Raw genomic sequence first — 25,696 nt, forward strand, 5'->3', positions numbered from 1 at the left:
CAAGAATAGGAAAACTGAACGATGATGATAGAAGTATGAATAATGTTTAAATGGGGCAAAGTGCTGATACCAATTTTAAATGAGAGCAAGGGAACCTTCAGGGTGATGCAAATGTTCCATATCTCAATCAGGAAGGTGTGTATATAGGTAAAAATTAATCAAGCTATATAACATAAGATGTGCACTTCACTGCATAAGTTATTCCTTATTTTTTATTCTTCTTTTTATTCCTTAATTTAAAAAAATCTATTGAACACTCAAACATTTTCAAATATCTAAAATCACAAACCTTAGCGATGCAATTATAGTACTATCTTCCCGCTTTTGAAAAAAGTGACTTTCAAGGGTTTCTCATGATTCTTCTACAGAATACAGATTATATCTATACCAACCATCCACTAAAAAGGGCAGCATATATCTTAAAAATTCTCACGGTGAGGAAATGTATTTAAATGTTATGTGCCAAGTATATATAAAGATATTTTCAGTGATAGCTAATACTCCAACCAAACTTCCCTGAGAATTGAGATTTCAAGATTTGTTTTAATTTTGGTGCTTGATATATATATATATATATTACAGATGGTTTAAGTGTTATTAATCTTTGGAAAACAAAACAAACAAAATCTCTTGATCCACATTTCTCTCCAGCAACATGCCCACTTATTTCTCTGCTTCACCTCCTAGCTAATTTCTGGGGAAAATAGTCTGTATTAATGTTTCTACTTCCTCTGTTCCCTCCATCCCCACCACTCCACAAAACCCACTTTTGTTAAGGTCACTTAGCAAGTTTTATGTTGCCAAAACCAACTCACACTTTTTGTCCTCACTTTACTTGATTTTTCTGCAACATTGAACATAGCTGACCACCTACTCCTTCATGAAACACTCCCAACTCTTGAATTCCACTACACCATGCTCTGTTGGTTTTCCTCCTGTCTTGCTAGCTGCTCTTTCTCTTTTGCTGGCTCTTCCTCCTCTATCTGACCACTTAAGTTAGATGTTTCTCAAGGCTCAATCCTGGTCCCCCTTCATATAATACATTCTCTCTTTAGGTGATCCCATCCATTCTAATGGCATTAAATATCATCTATGTGCTGAAGATGACCAAATCTCTATCTCTAACCAAAAAAGAGTTTACCAACTCTGTCCCTCACCATTAATCTCCATATTAGCACTCTTTTTATTTCCTTCACAGCACTTAGTATTTTAATTATTTCATTTGTTACTTACTTGTTGGGGGGCCTGTCTTCCTTACCTAACTCTAAATTCAGTGTCAGCAAAAGCATTGCCTGTCTTGTTTACTACCGTAATGCCAATATTTTGCATATGTGGCACATAATAGGCATTCAATAAATATTTTTTAAATGAAGAATGAATGAAGATTTCTGATTTTTGGAGTAGGTTGTGTCACAAATGTATGACAATATAAGTAAAAAAATAAATGCTCTAAAGCTTTCATTGTTCAACTATCTTTTAAAATCAGCATTTAGGGGGGTGCCTGGGTGGCGCAGTCGGTTAAGCGTCCGACTTCAGCCAGGTCACGATCTCGCGGTCTGTGAGTTCGAGCCCCGCGTCAGGCTCTGGGCTGATGGCTCGGAGCCTGGAGCCTGTTTCCGATTCTGTGTCTCCCTCTCTCTCTGCCCCTCCCCTGCTCATGATCTGTCTCTCTCTGTCCCAAAAATAAATAAATGTTGAAAAAAAAAAAAGTTTAAAATCAGCATTTAGGGATGCCTGGGTGGCTCAGTCAGTTGAGCATCTGACTTCGGCCCAGGTCATGATCTCGCGGTCTGTGAGTTTGAGCTCCGTGTCAGGCTCTGTGCTGACAGCTCACAGCCTGGAGCCTGCTTCGGGTTCTGTGTCTCCCACTCTCTCTGCCCCTCCCCTGCTCATGCTCTGTCTCTCTCTCTCTCTGTCAAAAATAAATAAAACATTAAAAAAAATTTTTTTTTAATCAGCATTTAAGGGGTGCCAGCGTGGCTCAGTGGGTTAAGCACCCGACCTCGGTTCATGTCATGATCTCACTGTTCATGAGTTTGAGCCCCACATCAGGCTCACTGCTGTCAGCACAGAGCCTGCTTCAGATTCTCTCTCTTCCTCTCTCTGCCCCTCCTCCACTCGCTCTCTCTCTCTCTCAAAAATAAACAGTAAAAATGTTTTTAAAAAGTAAAAAATAAAATCAGCAATTAAATAAAATATATATTCCAAATACATATATAAAGATGATCCACTACTAATCAAACATGTGCTATGAGAGTGATGATAAGCTACACTGACACTTTTCAAACTGTGGGCAAGGTTGATAAGATTTCAATGTGCACAAGAATTCCCTAGGAACCTTGTTAAAATGCAGATTTTAATTCAGCAAGTCTGGCCTAAGATTCTGCATTTGTAACAACTGCCAGATGTTGCTGATGCTGGTCCACAGATTATATTTAGATTGGCAAGGGTCTAAAGGATACCTGTAAATGATTTATGAACTAAGATAAACATTTGCTAGACCTCAACTTTGTGTCTAGTACTATACAAGATGATTTTCATAAACATTATCTTATTTAGGCTGTGGCTGTTCTCTTGTAGTACAGTAAACTTAGAAAGATTCTCAACCTAATCTATCAAGGCCAAGTGTCTTTTTTCATTTTTATTTTTTATTTTTTGCATCTCACAGTTACATCTATTCATGCCACAAAGGAAACAACATGTCTACAAGTGTACAGCGATGTTTCACGTTTCTATCCAACAGAGCACAGAACTAACTTACTGAGATTTATAGACAGACTGACGTTCCAGCTGATGTGTATTCCAAGTAAAACTGGTTAATGATGACCACAACCAAGTGCAGGACTCAAAGTTTTCAAAGCTTTATTTCTTTTATAATCATTCCCAATTTTATAAACAATGAAGCCCATCAACTCCATTCCTACCCAAATCTCCTGGTACACTTGGGTATAGTAGGGCTTCATGGGGACCCAAACATTTTTAAAAAGGCTTTGAAGCATCTTGGTGAAAGACCCCCAGTTCAGACCACTCTGATGCACACAGTCAATGACTCAGAAAGAAGTGTCCCCCTTTTAGAAAAAATATTTTGTAATACCTCTTTTATCATCATGAATTAAATATAACCTATCCACACATGTGAGTTTTTTTAATAAAGCCCCAACTGTCATATAAAGATAAAAAAATAACAAAATAATTTGTCTTTCAATATGTAAATATACCAGCACAATCATTCTAGAAAACATAATATTATTGTAGTCAGATATATTTGTAGAGTCACCATGAATGTAAGGCCTAAAAATGCAGAAGGATACAGGTTGCATCAATAATGGCAAAAGAGTCTTGGCTCTCAACATAACAAAGAAGCATCTTCTCTTCATTTATATAGTAGTTGCATTGCTAGACAATTTAGGCTGTATTAAAACCATCCAAAAATACTTCATGTTTATACATAAAATGGAGTTAGGTTCTGGCAGTCATTAGACATAAAATGTTACTAAGTTTCAGAAAAAGGGATAAATTCCAACCTGGAATGAAGAATGGCTTCCTAAAAGGAATGGCATTTGTGATGGAACATAATGGATGAATGAGGATTTCAGTGGGATTGTGGTGCTATTAACAGTGTTGGGAAATCAGGAGAAGTTGGTTTGGATTGGAGAGACAGACAATGAGTTAATTTTTGGACTTGTTGGGTTTGAACAACATTAGAAAAATGGGGAGTTAGGAAAAGTAATGCATGTTCAGGGAATACTAAGCGGTCCAGAATAACATTAGAGGACAAACGTTACCTCTGACAAGGTATATTGAAGCTACATTGTGGATTATCTTAAATGCCTTACTAAGAAATCCTTAAAATGGTTTTTTCAGTAGGGGAGTGACTTGATATTTTAGGAAGATCATTCTGGCAGCAATCCTCAAAATGGATGGATTGAAGGAGGTAAGTCTATATACAGGGTTACCAGCAGAAAAAAACATGTAACAGTCTGAATGGATAGTTTTCAAAATGTGTTCTATGGAACTCCAGGGTTCCAGAGGGCTGCCACAGGTGCTCATCTGTGTCAGGAGAAGGAAAGGGCCAGCAGCTAGGTGGGCCTAGCAGTAGTCTTTTGCCTTCTCCCTCCTCTTAACTGGCACATCACACTTGCATCTGTCCCACGTAAGATTTTTGTACACAAGGGCATTCTGTTGATAAAAACAAATTTTTTCCTGTTTTTGTGTCTTATCCAAATTCTTATTTAACTGTGAGCATGACCATGGAATATCTCAAGGAGCAATCATATAATCATTAGTGTCACTGTATAGAGTACTAGCTACAAGATCTAAGAGCCATTACATTAATTCTTAATATCAACTTTTTAAAATCATTATGTGTCTCCATCCCTAAATTAGATTACCTGTAAAAATTCTCCAGGTTTTCTTAGGTTTGGGGCAAACAGGACTATATTAGGTCATTGATGTCTGCAATGGAAAACTGTGGAGTCCTTTGAGAATCTCCAAATTTCTTTTATTGAGATGTGCATTGAGGCTGTTGGCTAGGATAACACATAAACTATATATTTGTGTACCCTGGTCTCTCAGTCCTACTAATTTAAATTTGAGGTAGATGGCACAAGAACAGACACTCAGATCAATGGAACAGAATAGAGAACCCAGAAATGGACCCACAAATGTATGGCCAACCAATCTTTGACAAAGAGGGAAAGAATATCCAATGGAATAAAGACAGTCTCTTCAGCAACTGGTGCTGGAAAAACTGGACAGTGACATGCAGAAAAATGAACCTGGACCACTTTCTTACACCATACACAAAAATAAACTCAAAATGGATGAAAGACCTAAATGTAAGACAGGAAGCCATCAAAACCCTCTTGGAAAAAGCAGGCATAAACCTCTTTGACCTTGGCTGCAGCAACTTCTTACTCTGGAAGCAAGAGTAAGAAGGGAAGCAAGGGAAACAAAAGCAAAGATGAACTACTGGGACCTCATCAAAATAAAAAGCTTCTGCACAGCAAAGGAAATAATCAGCAAAGCTAAAAGGCAACCAACAGAATGGGAGAAGATATTTGCAAAAGACATATCAGATAAAGGGTTAGTATCCAAAATCTATAAAGAACTTATCAAACTCAACACCCAAAAAATAAATAATCCAGTGAAGAAATGGGCAAAAGACATGAATAGACACTTCTCCAAGGAAGACATCCAGATGGCCAACCGACACATGAAAAAATGCTCAACATCACTCATCCCCAGGGAAATACAAATCAAAACCACCATGAGATACCACCTCACACCTGTCAGAATGGCTAACACTAGCAACTCAGGCAACAACAGATGTTGGTGAGGATGCGGAGAAAGAGGATCTCTTTTGTACTGCTGGTGGGAATGCAAACTGGTGCAGCCACTCTGGAAAACAGTATGGAGGTTCCTCAAAAAATTAAAAATAGAACTATCCTACGACCCAGCAATTGCACTACGAGGTATTTATCCAAGGGATACAGATGTGCTGTTTCGAAGGGGCACATGCACCCCAATGTTTATAGCAGCACTATCAACAATAGCCAAAGTATGGAAAGAGCCCAAATGTCCATCAACTGGTGAATGGTTAAAGAAGATTTGGTTTATATATACAATGGAGTATTACTCAGGATGAAAAAGAATGAAATCTTGCCATTTGCAACTATGTGGATGGAACTGGAGGGTATTATGCTAAGTGAAATTAGTCAGAGAAAGACAAATATCCTATGACTTCACTCATATGAGGACTTTAAGATGCAAAACAGATGAACATAAGGGAAGCAAAAATAATATAAAAACAAGGAGGGGACAAAACATAAGAGACTCTTAAATATGGAGAACACACAGAGTGTTACTGGAGGGGTTGTAGGAGGGGGGATGGGCTAAATGGGTAAGGGGCATTAAGGAATCTACTCCTGAAATCATTGTTGCACTATATGCTAACTAACTTGGATATAAATTAAAAAAATAAAATAAATTAAATTTTAAAAAACCAAGTAGGATATATAAATAACTTCTTCAAATCAGTAAGAAAAAAGAGAACCCAATTAAAAAATGTGCAAAAAAAGGTGAGATAGGACTTTTATATACATTATCCCATTTAAACCTTTACAAAAGCCCGAACATTTACAAATTTTCACATATTATTGTATTCCTTCAGGATCACTCACAAAGAGTCAAAACAACAGGTTATATTCACAAATGCCAAGCGTCTATCTTCTACTGAATTACTGTTTATCAAACAAGCTCACAATCCTATTTCTACAATGCATGAAAAATGTTAAAATAATGACTCATCCTAAATTGTTCACCCACTGAATTTTGTTTTTATGGTAGTAAGCAGAAGTGTGTTGGTTAGAATGGTCCATAAAGTCTTTTGTCCTGCTGAAATAATTCTCAAACCAAGACAGGTAGCAAATCGGTGGTTTACACCAGTTATGAATAACTTCTCTCATTTGGTCCCCTTGAATCCACTGGCACACAACTGCTTTAGACAAATATCTCATGCAGCCCAATGGGCCAGCTATTTCTCAAGGTTTGAATGGTACAACATAACATCCACAGTACCAAAATGAAGTTAGGAAGCTTAGCCTTAACAAAGGAAGTTGTAGAACCAAGGGAAAAGGAGTTTAATTTCTGACAATCACAACTTACAGAACTTGCTGAATCTTAGACAATACTGGCTTCCAGAGACTACTTAGTTAAAAAGCATCTATTTCTATCCCAGGAGTTTTTAAAAATTTTTTTGAAGAGAGACTTCATTTTTCAAATGAAATCTTACAGAGATTGCCATACGTAAAATACATAGAGGAGTATCTTAGTAGTATACAGTATAGTAAGTTCAAATATGTAATAATTACCAAAAGGTCAAACAATGAGAACAATATGCCTTTTAATAAAAACTAAAAATCTATAGATATGGATGAAACTTACAGTTTATATCAGTATCAACACATACATTATTCTATATTTTGTCTTGTCAATATGAAAAAAATGAAGATGCATATATATAAAAACTGTTACCACTTGCAAGAGTTTCACCTTATTATTTCAGGAGAGTTTGTTTGTTTGTTTGTCTAGTAGGCTTCACACGCAGCACAGAGCCCAGCACAGGGCTTGAATTTATGACCCTGAGATGAAGACTAGAGCTGAGATCGAGTCAGATGATTAAGTGACTAAGCCACCCAAGCACCTGTATTTCAGAATAGTTTTTAAACTATCTTTGTTTCAAAGTTGAATCACTCAAAATATTTAACAATTCTTCACATTCTTTAACTCTGAACATAAAAATAAGACAAGAAGTACCCCCAACACTTACAGTAAGTATTTTAAAAATTTATAATATATAATCATGATGTGGTTTTTTTGTTATTGAGCAGTTGGTTACTACACTGTAACAAAAGCATGTCCCAACCACCTTAGCCTGAGCCTTTATAGATACTTAATTAAACACAGGGAAAAGAAGAGTTAATGATGTTCTTAATTCAATAATTTTACATGAGCAAATATGCACAGGAAAAAAACCAAGAGTGCAGAACAGTAATCTTACTCATCACATTTATAAAATGCTAATATTTCAAAGAGTTTCAAAGAGTTGATTAAAAAAAGTTTCACTTTGAGGTCAGAGTATAAATTTATACATTGATAATCTTCAACACATTAAAATTTGGTAAATGATACTCATGAAAGTCAAATGAAATTTAAATCAAGTTAGCCTCTGATGCACATACATGGTACTGTCTATACTGCATGCAAGCATAAAATCAACTATTAATGAGTATTAGCAAGTCCTTTCCTAATTACAGAGATAAAGATAGATGATAGCAAAAATGATTAGTTGTTAAATATAAAAATTAGTTACTTAGTTTTCAGACTGGAGCTATTATTATATATTAACTATGATGTAATTCCACATCTATAAAAAATGTTTGTAGGTTTGTGAGCATGATCTTTTTTCATATCCACAGCCTACATGACTACTATTACAGGAAACTCTTCTGATGTGCCAAATATTCTGATAAGTTAATAGTCTCTCAAATAGATATCACTTTGCAAGTGAACTGATATGCTGTGTTAGAGAACTCAAATTAAGTAAAGTATATTATTGTCAACTTTAAGAATCAAAACATTTGTTGTGAAAAATGGTTTATTGTGGAAAGTGCAGTGCTTCATTGACATAAAGAATGCTGCAAAAATTTTAAACAAATCCATAAGTTAGAGGGCACTATATTATTTTGCCCAGAGTAGAGTCAATATTGGATTAGAAAAAGATGGTACTATTCATATTGTTAGATTTAGCCAACATTCCAGACTCTTCTACCAAACCTTTTACAGTACCTCTGACAAATTAACCAGCATAATTAACTAGTTTCAATGTCATTATTTTCTTTACTCTCTTTGCCCTAAAAGCTGAACAAATAAATAATCAAATGATGAAACACACAGGCAACTCATTCATTAATTTGTTCAATAAATATGACTGTTGTTGTACTATGTGCTGAGGAATGGGCTGATGATAAAAAATATGCCTATGCTTTGCAACCTGACAGTCTAGGAAGGGCTACAGGTATGTTAACAACCAAAATAAGCAAGAAATCTAGTTAAGTAATCTTTTAGATAATTAGGAGTTATAACTAAAAAATGTAGCTTTGTATTGTTTCATCAGTGATGCTATTGAAATGTTTTCAATTTCTCTTATTTTAAAAAGTTTCCTTTATAAACCCACAAATAATCTGAGGTACCAAAAATTTCATCTCTAAAAACATACATTAACAAATACAATTTGTAATATGCTGCCAATTCTATTGATACAAAAAGTCAGGAGGTAAGTGGATTTTGAATTTTTGACAATGAGTGAAGAGTATTGTTCCATTAATACATTTTATTCTGTTTCATATCTTTTATTAAACACTTACTTTTTATGTCTCTTAGATGAAACACATATCTAATATAATATGGTATCAACTCCACACTATTTTGATTTACTCTACAACACTTTGGACTCTAAGAACTTTAATTTTGGATGCAGAAAGCAGATTTCAATTAAGACTGAAAAAATTATTCATAATCACTGGGGATTAAAGTATTTTGATAGGTTATATAGTAATAATAACTGTTATACATAGGTTACATTTCAAATAATCTACATATAATAGAAATATAATTGTTTCATTATTTCATCTTTTTTTAGTGATTCAAAAGGCCTTAGAGTCATCCTTATGCTTAATTATTATAAATATACCAGCTAATGAAGAGTTATATTTTTAAAAAGCTAGATAGCAGAATGCACTCTATATCCTTGTGATGTTTAGAATCTCTTTTCACAATAATTAATGAACCCTTAGCATGAAAACATCATTTATTGAGCACCTACTCCAGGCAAGTTTCTGTATTAATCACTCAGTTCTTCTCATACATGGTCTACATTGAATGTCTGATAAAAGATCTATGACTAACATTTTAGTACTAAATAAGTGAGTATATACAGTTAATATATTGACAAGTTTATAATAATGTATTAAAAAGGTATTACTGGAAAGTTGTATGCTAATTTTACAGTGTCATTTCTATCTTACTGACTGAGAAAGCAAACTTCTGTTCATATTTGATTCATATTTTAATAGACTTACATGTAATCCTGAAATCTGCTGATGTATAGCTAATAGATAAGATTTTGCCTTAAGGCTAGTTTAGCCAAAAAAAAAAAATAACATTTTTGTTTTCTCTGTTTTTTCTATTATACCATTTAATTAAATACTTTAAAATTTTTCTGAGTTCTATCAAAGAATTGCTAGCACCAATCTCCTACTCATAGAAATTAATTAAATAAAAGGTGTCATATAAACATAATGAAAATTACTTTTCAGCACTATTTTCTTAATTGAATGCAACAAACTGTGAGGGTCTTTTATGAACAGAAACCATTTCTGACACCGAGCACACAAAAATAAAACATACTCTCTGCCCTCTAAGAGCTTAAAGACCAGTGGGGTTAGAAACATTTAAAGCAATAAATACAACTGGCAGAAGTGTGTACAGAAAGGAAAGGACCTTGGCCTAGGTGAAGGGAGGTGAGGGACCAGTAGGGAGACCACCAGAAGGCATCAGAGAAGGTCATCAGAAGGAGGGCACCTGCAGAGCGAAGGATGAGTAAGCATAACCAGGTAGAAAATGGGCTGAAAATCTTAGTGAAGACATGGAAATGTGAAATAGCATATTGGATCATAGGAAGTACACACAGGAATTTTCTAAAATTATATTCTGTCATTTTTGTTCCTTTGAACTTTACCATTTCATCCTTCATATGCTCATAATGGAGGGCTAGTAAACTCCACCATTTGGAGGCTATATCTCTGTAAAACTCAACCATCCAAAGCATAGAAAGGGACCTAGAAGTGAAAAATGGCTTCCACAAAAGCCATGTGATAAGAAGCAGAAGCTGACATCAAGGAAACAAAATTTGTTCAATAACCCTGGAATATTTAGTGTAGGGGCATTCAGTTCTGCACAGTTCAAATCCCCCATAAGAATATACTATAGAACATTACCTGATGGTCAGAATAGTGACTCAAGGTTACCAAGATAAAGTGATCTCTCATGTACTTTGTTTATAAGACAGGGAGGGGGCTGTGTAATAAATACACTTAGAAAGATCTCTACCCAGTATCATTTAAATAGAAAGGTTTTATATTAAATGAGAAACATGCCAATACCTATGAAATCCATTTTTGTGAACCACCTCATTTCTCAACCATAACAAAAAGAAGAAGATACTGTTACTATAACACAAATAACAAAACTTAGCAACATCAAGAGTCTTTGGATAGAAAATACTTAGGATCAAAGATTGTGAGAAAAGAAAAAAGTTACAGCTTTTGATTTATTATATGCATTAACTTTTCATTTTTACATGACAAAATTTCAATTTCAAAGCTTATTTCATCTGAAATCATAATAGAAAGTCTCAATAAACATCTATTGATGAATGAATTTTAAAAAGATTTTATATGTTGAAGGAATGACTAAACAGCTTCACATTTTACAATAAACTATAGCATGTTAATTTTACCACCAAATTAGGCAGAAAATAAAGGTATTCCATAAAGTATTCTACTTTCTTATACTACCAAGAAATGAGAGGTATACATTCCAGGTTAAATTTCTTTATATTGAGACCAAAATGTCAAGATAATATAAAAATATTTTAAATATCAAACACATGGACCAGATTAGTCAATCTCGGGTAAAGAACTAGATATTTTACTGCATCAAATACTCTGTCCTCAAGTAGCACAGCCAAATTCATATCATTAACCTTTTCTTTTCTTTCAAGTTTTTGCATTAAGCATACTATATACCATCCATCTCTATGGACCTATGAATTTAATCTAGACATATAAACTCACAGTTGATCACTGCCTATATTCCAGATTCCATCTCTTTCCATTTATAGTTTGTGCATTCTAAACCAAATTCTATACAAGTTTTCATTCCTTTCTTTTTCAGAGAGCCTTTATTCAGGCTTATCTAAAAGTCTTTGTTAAGGGCATTACTATCCCAAATTATGCTATTTATTTAATAATTTCTTTATTTCACATTAAATAAATGAATCCAAGAGTATTAACATTTACAGGGAAACACTCTAGTTTCCATGGATTTACACTATTCTGCATGTTAGTCTGGAGAAGTGAAATGATTAGGAATAAGAAAAAAATAGTGTTGAATATTGATTTATGACTTCACAAAATAAATTCAGCAATTCATTTATAATAATTAAAGCATGAGAATTTTTAAAATTATTTTTTCATAGTGTACAGTGACCTAATTTTTTTTACTGTTCTTGGTCAACAAAGCCTTTACGTGTTAACAATTATACTTCATAGACCATTTTTAAAATATTCAGTGTCAATTTTAAGAGTTATTTTTTAAACCCTAATAATTTAAAATTTTAAAAGCATAGTTTTTCATAAAACACTTGAAGCATTATTCATAATGGCTATTTAAAAGTTGTCATATCCATACTAAACACATACTGTTTATTGACTTATTGTTTGGCATTCTACTTAGAGAAAAAAAAATTTTTATATGGGCCACAGCAGTTAGAAAAATTGTAAGCATACCCAGGTACAAACTGAGGATTCAGGACCACAATATTGCACTTAATTATATTTTGAAGGAAAAAAAAAAGTTCTGCCACATGTATCTTGTATCTCAAAGTAGTTAATTAAATTTAAATAACTTTATATACTCTAGATCTAGGGTTGCCAAAGATCAATTCATTATTATGAAAAAAACCATGTTATTCATAATATTTATCAAATTAACATTTTAATTAGGTGTCAGTATCTCATTTATTAAGAGAATGAATCCGTTTCTCACAAATTCTAGTTTTCCAAATATCAGCACCTTCCCCAACTTGAAATGCATTCCCCAACTTGAAAATCTTCCATTTTTCAGTGTAACAAACCCTTGTTGAAAAGTTTACAACAGTGGTGTGAAATTTTAGTTATCCCAAGTAAGTATATACTGAAATTTTTTGAGAAGTGAGGATAGTTTCACGACTCTCAAAATTAATTCAAATGAAACTTTTTAATTGATCCTGGTTTTTGCTTTGGATAAAGGACCATTAGAAGATCGAGTTCCAAGCGAACCACAAGTGCCAACCAGTTTAAAATTTACCTTCCCCATATGACAGCATTTACTCTTAGAAGAAGAAAAACTGTTAAGTTTAATTCTAAATAAGTCACTCAGGTTAGCCTGAATCCAATGGACACTGAGGCCATGGAAGAAAAAAAAAAAATCCAAAAGAATCAATTATTCCAAGCCAGGTTTGCTGCCATTTCAGGGACGCCCCACAAGTACTCTTCCTCTGCAGACTTCGAGTTGAGCCCTCATGTCTGACAACCCTTAAGACATAAAATTGCGGAGAAGTTATCATTTCCCAAAGTTAGGTGGGGGTTGGGGGGGGCAAAATGAGAGATGTTTAAGAACTACACGCTTTGCCCTCTGAAATGCCTCATATTTACTTTTGACAAAAGAAATAAATAGAAGCAAAACCGAGATTCAGAAGGTACTCTCTCTGCTGCGTGCACCGGTCGAGCTTTTCAAAGACCCCTTAGAAAAGAAGCGGGCTGGAGGCTCACCTTCCATCTCGCTGCCGGGCTGGGTTGGGCTGGAGCTGCCGCTCTGGCTACCCGGCCGCTCCACGTGCTCCTGCCGTCGCCGGGACGCAGCGCGCAGCTGGCGGGAGATTCCCGGCGCGGGGAGTCCCCGGGATCGCGCCGCCGCGTCGGCGCAGATTGAAAGGGGCAGGAGCGGGCGACCCGCCGGTGCACAGGGTTACAGCGGCGCTGGCTGGCGGCGGCTTTAAAGCACGTTCACCGCGGAGCGCCCGAGTTCCTCACCTCCAGCCCCTTTTTGAATGTCAAACCCGAGAACCCAGATAGGATGGAAATGGCCCATGAGTAAATTGTCCCAAAGTGTCTAAGAAGGATAATGGATGGGAGCGTAATATATGGGGGAAGGGGGGCTCTGGATTGTTTCTTACAAGTTTAAGTTCAGAGAGGTTTGTCTTAAGTGTAACAAGATCTGGAACTTTTGGTCTAGATTGGGGGATGATAGCCATGAATACTATCAAAGAGAACACACTTCATTTGAAGTATTCTGTTTTTCTTCTTCAGTTTTGCTTTTCACGTGATAATTCTTCGTCCAAGTTTTCAGAAAACTCTAAGTTCAAAAGGATTTGGGCACTTTTATCAACTCAACTTTTTCATTTCGCGAAGCAAAAATTCTCTCACTTTTATTTTCCTGTCTGAGAACTGTTGCCACCACTCACAAAATACTATGCACTCTATTTACGTGTGTTTATTTTCTATTACTCTGACTTCTTCAAAGGAGGATCTAAGACAGCTTACCAAAAAATGCACACGCGCACACACACACACACACACACACACACACACACACGCTGTGTCAGAAAAGTAAGTAAAGTAAATAGAGCTAAGGGGGAGGGGGTGATAAGATAGTAAAATTAACTCAAAGATGTTACTGCACAAAAATGTACCGGTCAACATCTTTCCCCAACATCCCTCCCTCTTTATAGAGGTAAAGCACAAATTTGACTATAGGAAAAGGAAAGGGGAAGTGACCACATAACAATATTTCAAAAGCAGAACTTTTCTTCACATTGAAGTCTAAGGGACATTGTTTTGGTGAATCCTTATAAAGATATCCATTGTTTTGAATTGGACAACATGTGAATGATTCTCAAAAAGGCCACTTCCACCCTTGCTAGAAAATTACATTGTTAGTGTATATTTCAGACTTAAGGTTGGGAGTTTGCGCATCAGCAGACCATATCGAAAGAAACCCACACTTACAAGTTAAAATATACATGTTGTAATTTTATGAATTTTAGTTTATTTTAAATATGCCTTGGTATAGGAGGCACACACACACATACATATAGGCACGTGTATCTATACACATACACATACATGTGTGGTGGGCAATTTTTCTTTAATGAGTAAATAAGTTGCATTGGCTTTGTTTTAATATCATAACACCAATGTGGTATCTCTGTAGCTTGTAGGGGTTGGAGTTCTACAGGATAGTGTCCATTTTGGAGAAATACTCTAAACACCAAGTCTAATTATAGTATTGAAAGGGGAAATTTGTTGTTTGTTAGTTTCTAAAAGCAAAAATAGCACATCAAAAGTAGCAGAAGAGGAACTGTAAATTTTCAAGGGATGGTTTAAGGATGAATAGTTGTTTGGTTATTAAAAGGATGTAAAAACTTTTATTACACTTAGCAGTGGAACATGTTACTACTCTGTAAATTATTAGTCCAAAATGGAGTATTTCAGACTCAGAGAATGGTACTTAAGGGAATAGATAAAAAGTAGATGCATGAAATAATTTGCCTAGCTACTCCATCCTCAAGGAGGTGGATCATAAATCCCCAATCCTTAAGTGTGGGCTGCACATAGAGACTTCCTTCCAAAGTGCACAGTATGAAAGAGAGGAAAAAGAGTAACTTTCGAGTAGAGAAACCTGACAAACACTACCTTAGCCAGATGAGCAAGATAACATCAAAAGTGATAAAGCATGTTGGCAGTATGTATCCTTAATATGATGTGATGGGAATGGCACTTTACCTCTATTGTCTTCCACCCCAGTACCTATAACCTTAGTATAATAATGAGAAACATCAGACAAATTCCAATAGAGAGGCATTCTGCAAAGTACCTAACCAGTGAAGGTCAGGTCAATGTCATCAAAATTGTCATTAACTGTCAAAGTTATCAAAAATAAGAAATGTCTGAAAAACTGTCACAGCCAAGAAGAACCTAAGGAAACACGATGACTTAATGTACTATGGGATTCTGGAGCAGAAAAAAAGGGCATGAGGTAAAAACGAAGGAAACTAAATAAAGTACATGCTTTATTTAATAGTAATGCATCAGCACTGGTTCATTAACTGTATGAAATGTACTGTACTAATGTAAGATGGCAACAGGAGGGAAAACTAGGTGGGAGCACGTGAGAACTCTGTACTATACTCCCCATTTTCCCATAAATCTAAAACTGTTTTAAAATTAAAAGTTTATTTTAGAAGAATGGACACATACTTTCAGCAAACAACCACGACTCATTTAGTCTCTCCTCACAGTAGTCAAAGTTTATCACACAGGATTTATAAGGATCGATTTACTTATAATAACTGGGAAGCTACCAAAGGTACTTTGACTAACACTGGAAAGTCAAACTACTAGGGAATTAAAGATAATGCCTAAATCTGTCTCCACTATCACCACCTTAAGAAAGGAACAGTTGAGACTAAACCATGAATCTAGACACAGTAACTGACATGGGTGGATCTGACTCACTGAGTCACATTTCATGGCTTCAGCTATGTAGGTATAATTAACAGTGACTCAAAATGAAATCACTGACAAAGGTTGCTCCTGGACCATCTGAGATAGTCCAAGTACTGACTTGGCTCAAAGGAAATAAAACTGAAAACTCTTGATCTCACCCCAAATAATCATTCTGCACCCTGTCTGAACCTTGGTCTCTTTACCCACCAGCTTACTCAAAACCACCACCCAGGGTGTCCCACCGCTAAGAAATAGACAACAAACAGGCCACCAAACTGGTAGCCAAGAAGGAACCATGAATGACGGGGCACGGTCTCTTTCAGAGCTCTGTGATCTCGATTCATTTGTCATCCATCCCCACAGGCAAAGCAGAGCTGGGGATCTTGCCCTTTCAAATGGGTCCGTTTTCAAAAGAAGATTACTTCACAACCCTAGATAAATTTGCATGGGGGTCTCCCCACACCCTCTGATACTGGGATGTGGAAAATAAAGGTTAAATGTTCCTCTCGAGTGGGAAGGGCTGGAGATGCCTTGTTGGGGCACTAGTGGTTCCTCAGGTTCTTCGTTTGGGGGGTAGGAAATGCAGTTAGGTAAAAATCGGGTGGAAGAGTTTGGAAAAGATTGTGCACACGACTTCAGGCAGAATTCATGAGAACCAAGGCACAGGAAATTTCCACAAGCTCTTTGTGTCCTGTGGGGAGGAAATTTCTCCGACGCTTCTCCCGCTTTCCGATCCTAATGTAATTGCATCTCTCACTCGCCTTACCCCATCGTCCCACTGGGGGCCCAACAGTGTTCCTCTCGTAGATCTCTTCAGCCTCCAGAAAGGTTAAGTAACCGAAACGTGCAGCCTTGACTTCTTTAACTTTACTCTTTCCTTCTCCCAGGAGCCGTTCACAGAATTAAGTCGCGGAGAGCGCGGGAAAATGACACCACCAGTCGCCAGGCGTGTGGCGCGAGGCACTCGCACGAGGGCGGCCGAGTGTGCGCGAGAGGGCGGGGCGCTCGCCTCCGGCGCTCGGGCCCAGCGCGCGCCGGCCCCGCCCCCGCGCGCGAGATTCCGGAGCACGCACGCGCGCTCTCCTGCGCGTCCGCTCCGCGGTGACGGACGGGTAGGGGAGCTGATCCCGGCGGTTTGCTCCGCTCTGTGGAGGAGAGATGGGGAGGCGTTGGGCTGGGGCTGAGGTAGGAAGGAGCCCGCCCCTCGACGCCTCCCTCGACGCTAGCCCCTGAGCCGTGATGCGAGCGTGGGTCCTACTCTCTGCAGTGCTCTGGTACCTCACTGGAGGTGGGGCTCCTCCCGCTCGGTCCTCCCCCCACAGCCTTGTCCCTCTTCCCAGTCCTGCCCCCTCCGCTTCTCCCCGCCCTAACCCCATTCTGAGCCCCGGCTCCTCTTCTACCGAAAGTCAGTGGTTTCTTTCTTCCGCAGCTGGAGGTCGGCGTTCTTCGGAACGCACAAGCAAAGGTTTCATTTATGGCAAGCCCGGACACCCAGGTACTAAGGACTCTTCACCCGCAGAGTCTGTCAGAAGAGCGGGGGGGGGGGGGGGGGGGAGGAGCAGTGGACCTGCTTAAGGTTCTTCCAGCGGAGGGAAAGGGAGAGAAAGTTCATTGACCATCCACCTGGTGCTTGGCACTCTCGTCCTTTCATCCTTACAGAGACCCTGCTACACCTTAGTGTATCACCTGGCCTAAAGTCGCACAGCTCGTAAGGAGCTAGGATTCAATCCAGATCTTTCTCTGATGCCACCTTTCTTCCAAGCATCTCTACTGCTTTGCAACATGCAAGGCCCACTCAGAGTGATTTCCAGGGCTGCAAGTCCTCTGTTTGGAGTTCCTACACATCCTTTAAGGCTCAGCTCAAATGTTGTTTATCACTGTGATAACACTTCCCCACACTCCCCAAGGAAAAATTGGTCCCACAGGCTAACTTGAGATAACTTTGGGATAACTTTGGGCATTTGTCATGTTTGGAAGCTCTCCATGTTTGGAGTCCCTCCCCTTTTCACCACCTGCCAAACCGTGGGACGGTACCTTCTTTGTATGTTCAGGGGCTGGCATTCAGTAGACTATTTCTTATTTTTAAAGGTTTTTTTTTTTTTTTTAATTATTTTGAGAGAGAGTGAGTGCCAGCAGGGGAGGGGAGTGCAAGCATGGGAGGGAGAGAATCCCAAGCAGGCTCTACCTGCGGGGAGCCAGACCCAGACAGAGCTGGATCCCAGGACTCTGGGATCATGACCTAGGCAGAAACCAAGTAAGCATCTGACGCTCAGCCCACTGAGCCACCCAAGGGCCCCCCTTTTCTGATCTTTAAGTTGATTCCACTAACCCTTCAAAAAATTGATTCAAGTGAGTTCTGAATCTGCACATTAAAATGAACTAAATGCATCATGTACATTTTTATAAACAAAACTATAATATCACAGAAAAAAAAGAATATTTACTATCAATCTAGAGTTTTAAAAACTTGTAAGAAGCAAGAAGGAATTTATATTCGTATTCTAAATGTTATAATGATAGGCTATTTTTTCAAATAGGGAAATCCAAAAAGAATTAGTGTGTCCTTGAGACAAAATGGTAGGACGTGTATTTCTTAATTTTGCTAATAATATGGCTATATGTTATTTTATTTTGTCACAGTGAAATTATATGTAAAATTACATCATCATAGCCCAGTCCTTGTCTGTATGGATTTTAGACGTGCTAAAAAAGAAACAGTGGACCCCACTTACATATGGATTGGGCCTAATGAAAAGCCATTAACAGGTAATTTGTTTGATATCAGTATCTTCTTTTAAAATGATATGGACTTTTTTCAGGGGCGCCTGGGTGGCGCAGTCGGTTAAGCGTCCGACTTCAGCCAGGTCACGATCTCGCGGTCCGTGAGTTCGAGCCCCGCGTCAGGCTCTGGGCTGATGGCTCAGAGCCTGGAGCCTGTTTCCGATTCTGTGTCTCCCTCTCTCTCTGCCCCTCCCCCGTTCATGCTCTGTCTCTCTCTGTCCCAAAAATAAATAAACGTTGAAAAAAAAATAAAATAAAATGATATGGACTTTTTAAAAAAGAAAACCACTGTCACTTATTAGAATGAACAAATTGAAATTTAATTTTTTTAGTGTTTATTTTTATTATTTTTAATGTTTATTTCTGAGACAGAGACAGAGCATGAGTGGGGGAGGGGCAAAGAGAGAGGGAGACACAGAATCCAAAGCAGGCTCCAGGCTCTGAGCTGTCAGCACAGAGCCCAACTCGGGGCTCAAACTCCCAAACCGTGAGATAATGACCTGAGCTGAAGTCAGTCGCTCAACCGACTGAGCCACCCAGGCGCCCCTAGTGTGTATTTATTTTTGAGAGCCAAAATCAAGTCAGTGGCCCAACCGACTGAGCCACCTAGGTGCCCTGAAATTTATTTATTTTTTAAATTATTTTTTTAAAGTTTTATTTATTTATTTCAAGAGGACAGAGACAGCGTGAGCAGGGGAGGAGGAGAGAGAGAGGGAGAGAAAGAGAATCCCAAGCAGCCTCTGCACTGTTAGTGCAGAGCCTGACGCAAGGCTCGAACTCACAAAACCGTGAGGTCAAGAACTGAGCCAAAACCGAAAGCTGGATGCCTGGGCCATGCAGGCACTCCTGAAATTTAATTTTAACTGGGGTTTCACTTGCTCCATACTTAGACAAATCATGTTATGTATCTTGCTCTGTGCCTTATTTTCTCTGTATGTAAAAACCAGCATACAAACCTTTTGTACCTTACTTCTCAGAGCGGTATTAGTTCAAAAGTTTTTATAAAACCTAAAAGTTATCTTTGTAGTATCTGTATTGGAGATGAATATCCAATATATACTTTTTCATGATGTTAGAAGAGTTTTGGGGAATATTAGCATTAATTTCTGTTTTACATGAGGAAATTGTGTAGTACTACAGAGCAGTATAATTTCATTTACTAAGTTACCAGCATAAACCAATTGAAATTAGAGGCCAAGAACCAAGTTAAAGAAAACCAAAATATATTTCAAAAGTGTGCTTACCTCATGTGGCTTTCCACAAGAGTATAACAGAATTAAGATTTCTTTTAATTCTTGAAGTTAAATGTTTAAATAGTCCATTAATTTTTAAATTTTTGTGTTTATTTGTAACCCCAAGTTTACAAAATAGTGTCTGAATTGTTATATGTTAAACAACCAAATAATTTACTATTTCTGTTTAGGAAATAATCAAATAAATATAACTAAAACAGGAAAGCTGATGGTGAAAGATTTTCTGGAGGCTTTGTCTGGACTTTACACATGTACTCTTTCTTATAAGACTGTCAAAGCAGAAACCCAAGAAGAAACAATAGTAAAGCAGAGATATGACTTTATGATCTTTGGTAAGACTATGGGCACATTTTAACTTATACATTTAGTTTGGATAAGAATTAAGTGTATGGTCTCTTCATTTAGTAAGAATGACCACACAAACTCTTAAATTGACATCTAGATAGTATGTCCTTAACAATCCTCTTTCAGCTTCCCACTTCCCACCCTCTAGGTATGCAAGTATAATCTACCATATCACAATTTTGCCAAGTAATTTAAAAACTGATGTTAATTCTATAAAAGCAAATTGATGATCCTTTTCACTGGAATGTGCTGAGAGCAGTGACACTTTCTGCATTTTAAGCTCCTCCACCATTTTATTTTTTTATACTGTTAACATATCTATCTACCCAGCCATTTCTTCTCTTGTACTGATTAGATAACATATCAGATGAAAACAACCTTTTTTCATTAAAGTTATTTTATATATTTTTTGAGAACAAACTGATAAAACGTTTTTATTAGATAAATTTCTATGTTGATTTGCAAGATTAATGGGATTTCATATTACATGTTATTTGCAAGTTCTTTGGTAGAAGAAATTAATGGTAAGCACAATTGTTTTTATTCTCATAATTTTTTAAAGCCTATCGGGAACCTGATTACTCATATCAGATGGCTGTACGTTTTACCACAAAGTCTTGTGAAGGAAGATATAATGACCTGCTTTTTAGAGTGCTGAAGAAAATCTTGGATAATTTAATCTCTGATTTGTCATGCCATGTCATAGAACCATCATATAAATGCCATTTTGTTAAAATTCCAAAACATGGCCTCATACATGAGCTATTTATAGCCTTTCAAGGTAAAAAAAAATTTTAACATTTCTTTAATGTGAGATATCTTACAAATAGTAGGCCCTAAATGTTTGTTATGCACTAAAGTATATTGTTGGTCCTAGCCTGGTTATGGTTTTAAAAATTAATGTTTTAATTATTTACCTTAAACGACGATATATTTTTGCTTACCTCTTTTTAAATTTTTTTAAATAGGCTCCATGCCCAACATGGGGCTTGAACTCACAACCCCAAGATCAAGAGTTGCATGCTCTACTGACTGAGCCAGCCAGGCACCCCTGAGCAGCCAGGCTGCTTATCTTTTAGAAGTCAATATCACTTTATAAATATGGCCTTTAACTATGCAGCTAATATTTAATTTATAAATTCTTATAAAATTTTAAATTGTATTTTTGAGAAGAACTTAATAAAAGAGAAGAACCAAACCAAATTTATTTCCATTCATTTTAAACCCTTGTAGTTACTTTGATTAGCCCCCAGATGGAGTGAAATAATAATGTATAAATTATTCAACTTGTGTATTTTACTTTATCACTAAGATTAGGTAAACACATGCACACATGCATACTAAATTCAGCACTGGAGGCTTTGTTGGAATGTTTGGAACTTTTTAGAATTCTTTTGTGAAGGTATTTTATTTCTCTCCAGTTAATCCTTTTGCACCAGGGTGGAAAGGTGCATGCAATGATTCTGCTGACTGTGAAGATATCACTAATCATAATATCCTCCAGGTAAGAATTTCAATGTAGGGGGAAAGTATTTGAATAGTTAACAAAGCTGTGTAAAAATTGTTGTGAATACTTATTAATTTAAAAGTTTCTTCAAAAATCTATTCCTCCATGTTGTGAATATTTATCAATAATAGACATTCTAAGCAGGTAGATTTAAATTATTCTTTTTAAAAATATAAAGTATTATTGATTTTTGGCTTTAGTTTTTAAAAAATTTTTTAATGTTTATTTATTTTTGAGAGAGAGAAAGAGAACACGAGGGCAGGGACAGAGAGAGAGGAAGACACAGAATCTGAAGCAGGCTCTAGGCTCTGAGCTGTCAGCACAGAGCCCAATGCGGGGCTCAAACTCACAAACTGAGAGATCATGACCTGAGCTTAAGTCAGATGCCTAACCCACTGAGCCACCCAAGTGCCCCTAGTTTCAGTTTTTACTTACTATTTACTTATTTGTTTATTTTTTTAATTTTTTTTTCAACGTTTTTTATTTATTTTTGGGACAGAGAGAGACAGAGCATGAACGGGGGAGGGGCAGAAAGAGAGGGAGACACAGAATCGGAAACAGGCTCCAGGCTCTGAGCCATCAGCCCAGAGCCCGACGCGGGGCTCGAACCCACAGACCGCGAGATCGTGACCTGGCTGAAGTCGGACGCTTAACCGATTGCGCCACCCAGGCGCCCCTATTTATTTATTTTTGAGAGAGAGAGAAAGACAGAGTGTGAGCAGGAGAGGGGCCGAGAGAGGGAGACACAGAATAGGAAGCAGGCTTCAGGCTCTAAGCTGTCAGGACAGAACCCAAAGCAGGGCTTGAACTCACGAAGGGTGAGATCATGACCTGAGCAGAAGTCGGACACTTGACTGGCTGAGCCACCAAGGCGCTTCCCACCCCCCCCCCCCCCCACCCCCCGCCGCCACCAACCACTGGTTTCAGTTTTTAAAGCAGAGATTGTGAGAGTCTGGGCCATCTCAAGATGTTTTGTTTTGGAATAATACATCTAGAATAATATGTAGCTCTCCAGGTTAATATTATGTATTTCTTCTATGATAGAAGAATGGACCCCTGGTTTTTGTTTCCCAAATGGCAACTAAGTAGCATCTTGAAGAACAACCCCACAATCATGTAATCCTAGGTTAAACCAGTAGTTCTTCCAAAATTGTATCTATGCTGGCCATTATAGTTGCTTTCCCTCTGCCATTCTCAGAAGCTAAGGACATAGTCTAAAAAAATCCCTTTACTCTCCTGATTTAGTTACTTGAGCCCTTAATATTGTGCATGGCTTATGGAAAGCACTCAGTTAATATTAATTATTATTAAATTCTGTACTCAAAAAATAAAATGTGCATTATTAGTTTTAATGCTGATTAGAGAACAGTTTTGGTTTCCAATTTGCTTGGCTCTTTGGAATAAGAAATAATGAACTCTCAGTTGTCTACACATGGAATAGACATGCTGCAAATAATTTAAACCTCAATTTAATTTTTCTTAACCATTGCACATATGAATTGACAATAATTGATAAGGTCACGGCTAGACTAATTTTCGTATTTACACACAACTTTTTAGGAATTCATCTGTTGCATAAAGCATGACATGTTTGTACTATGTTTCATTGCCTCTGATACAGGAGGATAAATTTGGTTCACAGTTTAGTGATTGTACTTCTCTCTGGTATTTTAAAATCTTAGGCAAGAGATCGGATAGAAGAATTTTTCCGGAGCCAAGCATATATTTACTACCACAACTTTAATAAAACTATACCAGCTATGCATTTTGTGGACCACAGTTTTCAAGTAGTACGTATGGATAGCTGTCGTCCAGGCTTTGGAAAAAATGAAGGTCTACACAGTAATTGTGCTAGCTGTTGCGGTAATTATAAAATATAAATATCTAAATATTTAGATTATATAGTCAGAAGAATAGATGAATAATTCCCATAGGATAATTGAATATAGTGATTCTTTCACAAAAAGTTATATTTAAAGGGAAGTAAAATTCAAAGCCCAGATTTCTAAATATAATTATCTTCATGTATATTAATTTTTCCTAATTCATTCTTTTGTATTATAATACATCTCTATAGTATTCTGAGTTAAGCTGCTAGGCTATGAAGGAAAATGACATAATGGTCCTACCTAGAAAACAGCATTAGAAATAGGAACTTGTAAATGGGGCACTGCAAAAGATACTATAAAATGCTGATTTTAAAGGAAAAAATAGGATTCTGACTTTCTCCTACCTTTAAGATCATCAAATTACAATGTTTCAAACTCATAATCTTTCACAACTTAATTGGCTGAACATTACTCAGTATAACATGGGTATAGAAACAGTGTGATATTGAGGGCAGATTTATATTACTAGTATAAAATACCTCTAACTGAAATTATAATAATCTGCTCCATGTTTTTTCCTCTACAGTGGCTTGTAGTCCTGGGACTTATAGTCCTGATGTTGATGTTACTTGTCAAAACTGCGTTTCTGTCCGTATTTATGGAGCTAAATCTTGCACATAAACTTCAAATAAAAAATCGTAATATGAAGACTAGAGGTGAAAGTATTGTTACTTGCTTGTGGAGGTGGGGAACATAAGATAATTTGTTCACATCCCAGAGCATCATAGATCCGTTAAGTAAGATCAGTAAGACCAGAACATTGGAAAACATACATTTTAGGAACTTTAAAAAGATAGTTGACATGGCATTTGTAAGAAGGAATTTAATATCTCCAGTGTACAAAGGAAAGTGTATTAGTGGATGATTTTCAATGAAATATGTTTTGCTGTTTACAAACTGAATTTGTTGTTCTGTACTTAAGGCTATATTAAGATCAAAAAGAGTAGCAAAGTATAATATAATAAAAAACTTTATATCTCCCATATATTAATTTGTTTGAAATCACTCTGATATGATATAAAGGCCTATATTTTACCGTTGTAATTAGAACCAAAAAAGTTATTTATTTTGGTCCCTTTGCTTTTAGTTTTTAAAATAATTAAGACTTTTTAAAAATACAGTTTTAGATTTATAGAATAACTGAGATATTAGAGTTCCACATACCCACTCCAGCTCATGCCCTCACCCCTCCCTTTCTGGTTTCCTCTATTATTAACCTCCTGCGTTAGTGTGATACATTTGTTACATTAATGAACTAATGTTGATACATTATTATTAACTATAGTTCATAGTTTAAGGTTCATTCTTTGTATTATACAGTTCTGTGGGGTTTGATGAATGCATATAATGCCTTGTGTTTACCATTACAGTTTCATACAGAATAGTTTTCACCACCCTAAAAATCCTGTGTGCTTTACCTATTCATCTCTCCCTCTTGCTCCACAACCCTTGACACCACTGATTTTTTTATTATCTCTATAATTTTGCCTTTGCCCAAATGTCATGTACTTGGAATTATATAGTGTGCAGACTTTTCAGGCTTGCTTCTTTCACTTAGTAATATGCATTTAAGATTCCTCCATGTCTCTTTGTGACTTGATAGATCATTTTTTATTGCTGAGTAATATCCCATTGTATGGATTTATAAAGGACATCTTGGTTGCTTCTAGTTTTGGGTGATTATGAATAAAGCTGCTGTAAACATTTGTGTGCATGTTTTTGTGTGGACATAAGTTTTCAACTCAATTGCATAAATACCTAGAAGTGTGATTGCTGGGTTGTATGGTAAGAATATGTTTAGTTTTGTAAGAAACTGACAAATCATCTCCCAAATTGGTTTACCATTTTTGTGTTCTCACCAGCAATTAATGTGTTCTTCTTGCTTCTCATCCTCACCAGCTTTTGGTATTTTCAGTTTTTTGGATTTTGGACATTCTGAGGTATATAGTGGTATTTCATTGTTGTTTTAATTTGAAATTTTCTAATGACATCTGATGCTGAGCATCTTTTCATATAATTATTTGTGTATCT

General features: G+C 36.8%; 3 protein-coding genes across 5 annotated transcripts in view; 1 reads left to right on the forward strand and 2 right to left on the reverse strand.

Moving 5' to 3' along the window:
- Positions 1-13,343, reverse strand: part of IKZF3 (IKAROS family zinc finger 3) — an 89,269-nt gene extending 75,926 nt beyond the window's left edge. For both annotated transcript variants that reach the window (XM_030294678.1, XM_030294677.1), the window contains exon 1: positions 13,155-13,343. In XM_030294678.1, coding sequence (XP_030150538.1) covers positions 13,155-13,161 — 7 coding nt within the window. In that variant the 5' untranslated portion in view covers positions 13,162-13,343. The remainder of the gene's footprint in view (positions 1-13,154) is intronic.
- LOC115500355 (ATP synthase subunit ATP5MPL, mitochondrial-like) lies at positions 2,659-4,652 on the reverse strand. Its single transcript, XM_032591234.1, has one exon. The coding sequence runs from the start codon at positions 2,997-2,999 to the stop codon at positions 2,817-2,819; it is 183 nt and encodes a 60-aa protein (XP_032447125.1). The 5' UTR covers positions 3,000-4,652; the 3' UTR covers positions 2,659-2,816.
- A 3,680-nt stretch (positions 13,344-17,023) lies between the features above and the next one.
- On the forward strand, positions 17,024-24,313 carry ZPBP2 (zona pellucida binding protein 2). Of its 2 annotated transcripts, none has more exons than XM_030296947.1 (8): positions 17,024-17,178; positions 17,320-17,385; positions 18,531-18,656; positions 20,095-20,256; positions 20,832-21,050; positions 21,691-21,773; positions 23,459-23,639; positions 24,192-24,313. In XM_030296947.1, the coding sequence occupies exons 1-8, from the start codon at positions 17,130-17,132 to the stop codon at positions 24,284-24,286; spliced, it is 981 nt and encodes a 326-aa protein (XP_030152807.1). In that variant the 5' UTR covers positions 17,024-17,129; the 3' UTR covers positions 24,287-24,313. The 2 variants fall into 2 exon arrangements, with proteins under 2 accessions (XP_030152807.1, XP_030152808.1); XM_030296948.1 differs by having other exon boundaries at positions 17,108-17,164.
- Positions 24,314-25,696: the final 1,383 nt, after the last annotated feature.

Source organism: Lynx canadensis, chromosome E1, assembly GCF_007474595.2.
Source record: "Lynx canadensis isolate LIC74 chromosome E1, mLynCan4.pri.v2, whole genome shotgun sequence".
Taxonomy (NCBI): Eukaryota; Metazoa; Chordata; class Mammalia; order Carnivora; family Felidae; genus Lynx; species Lynx canadensis.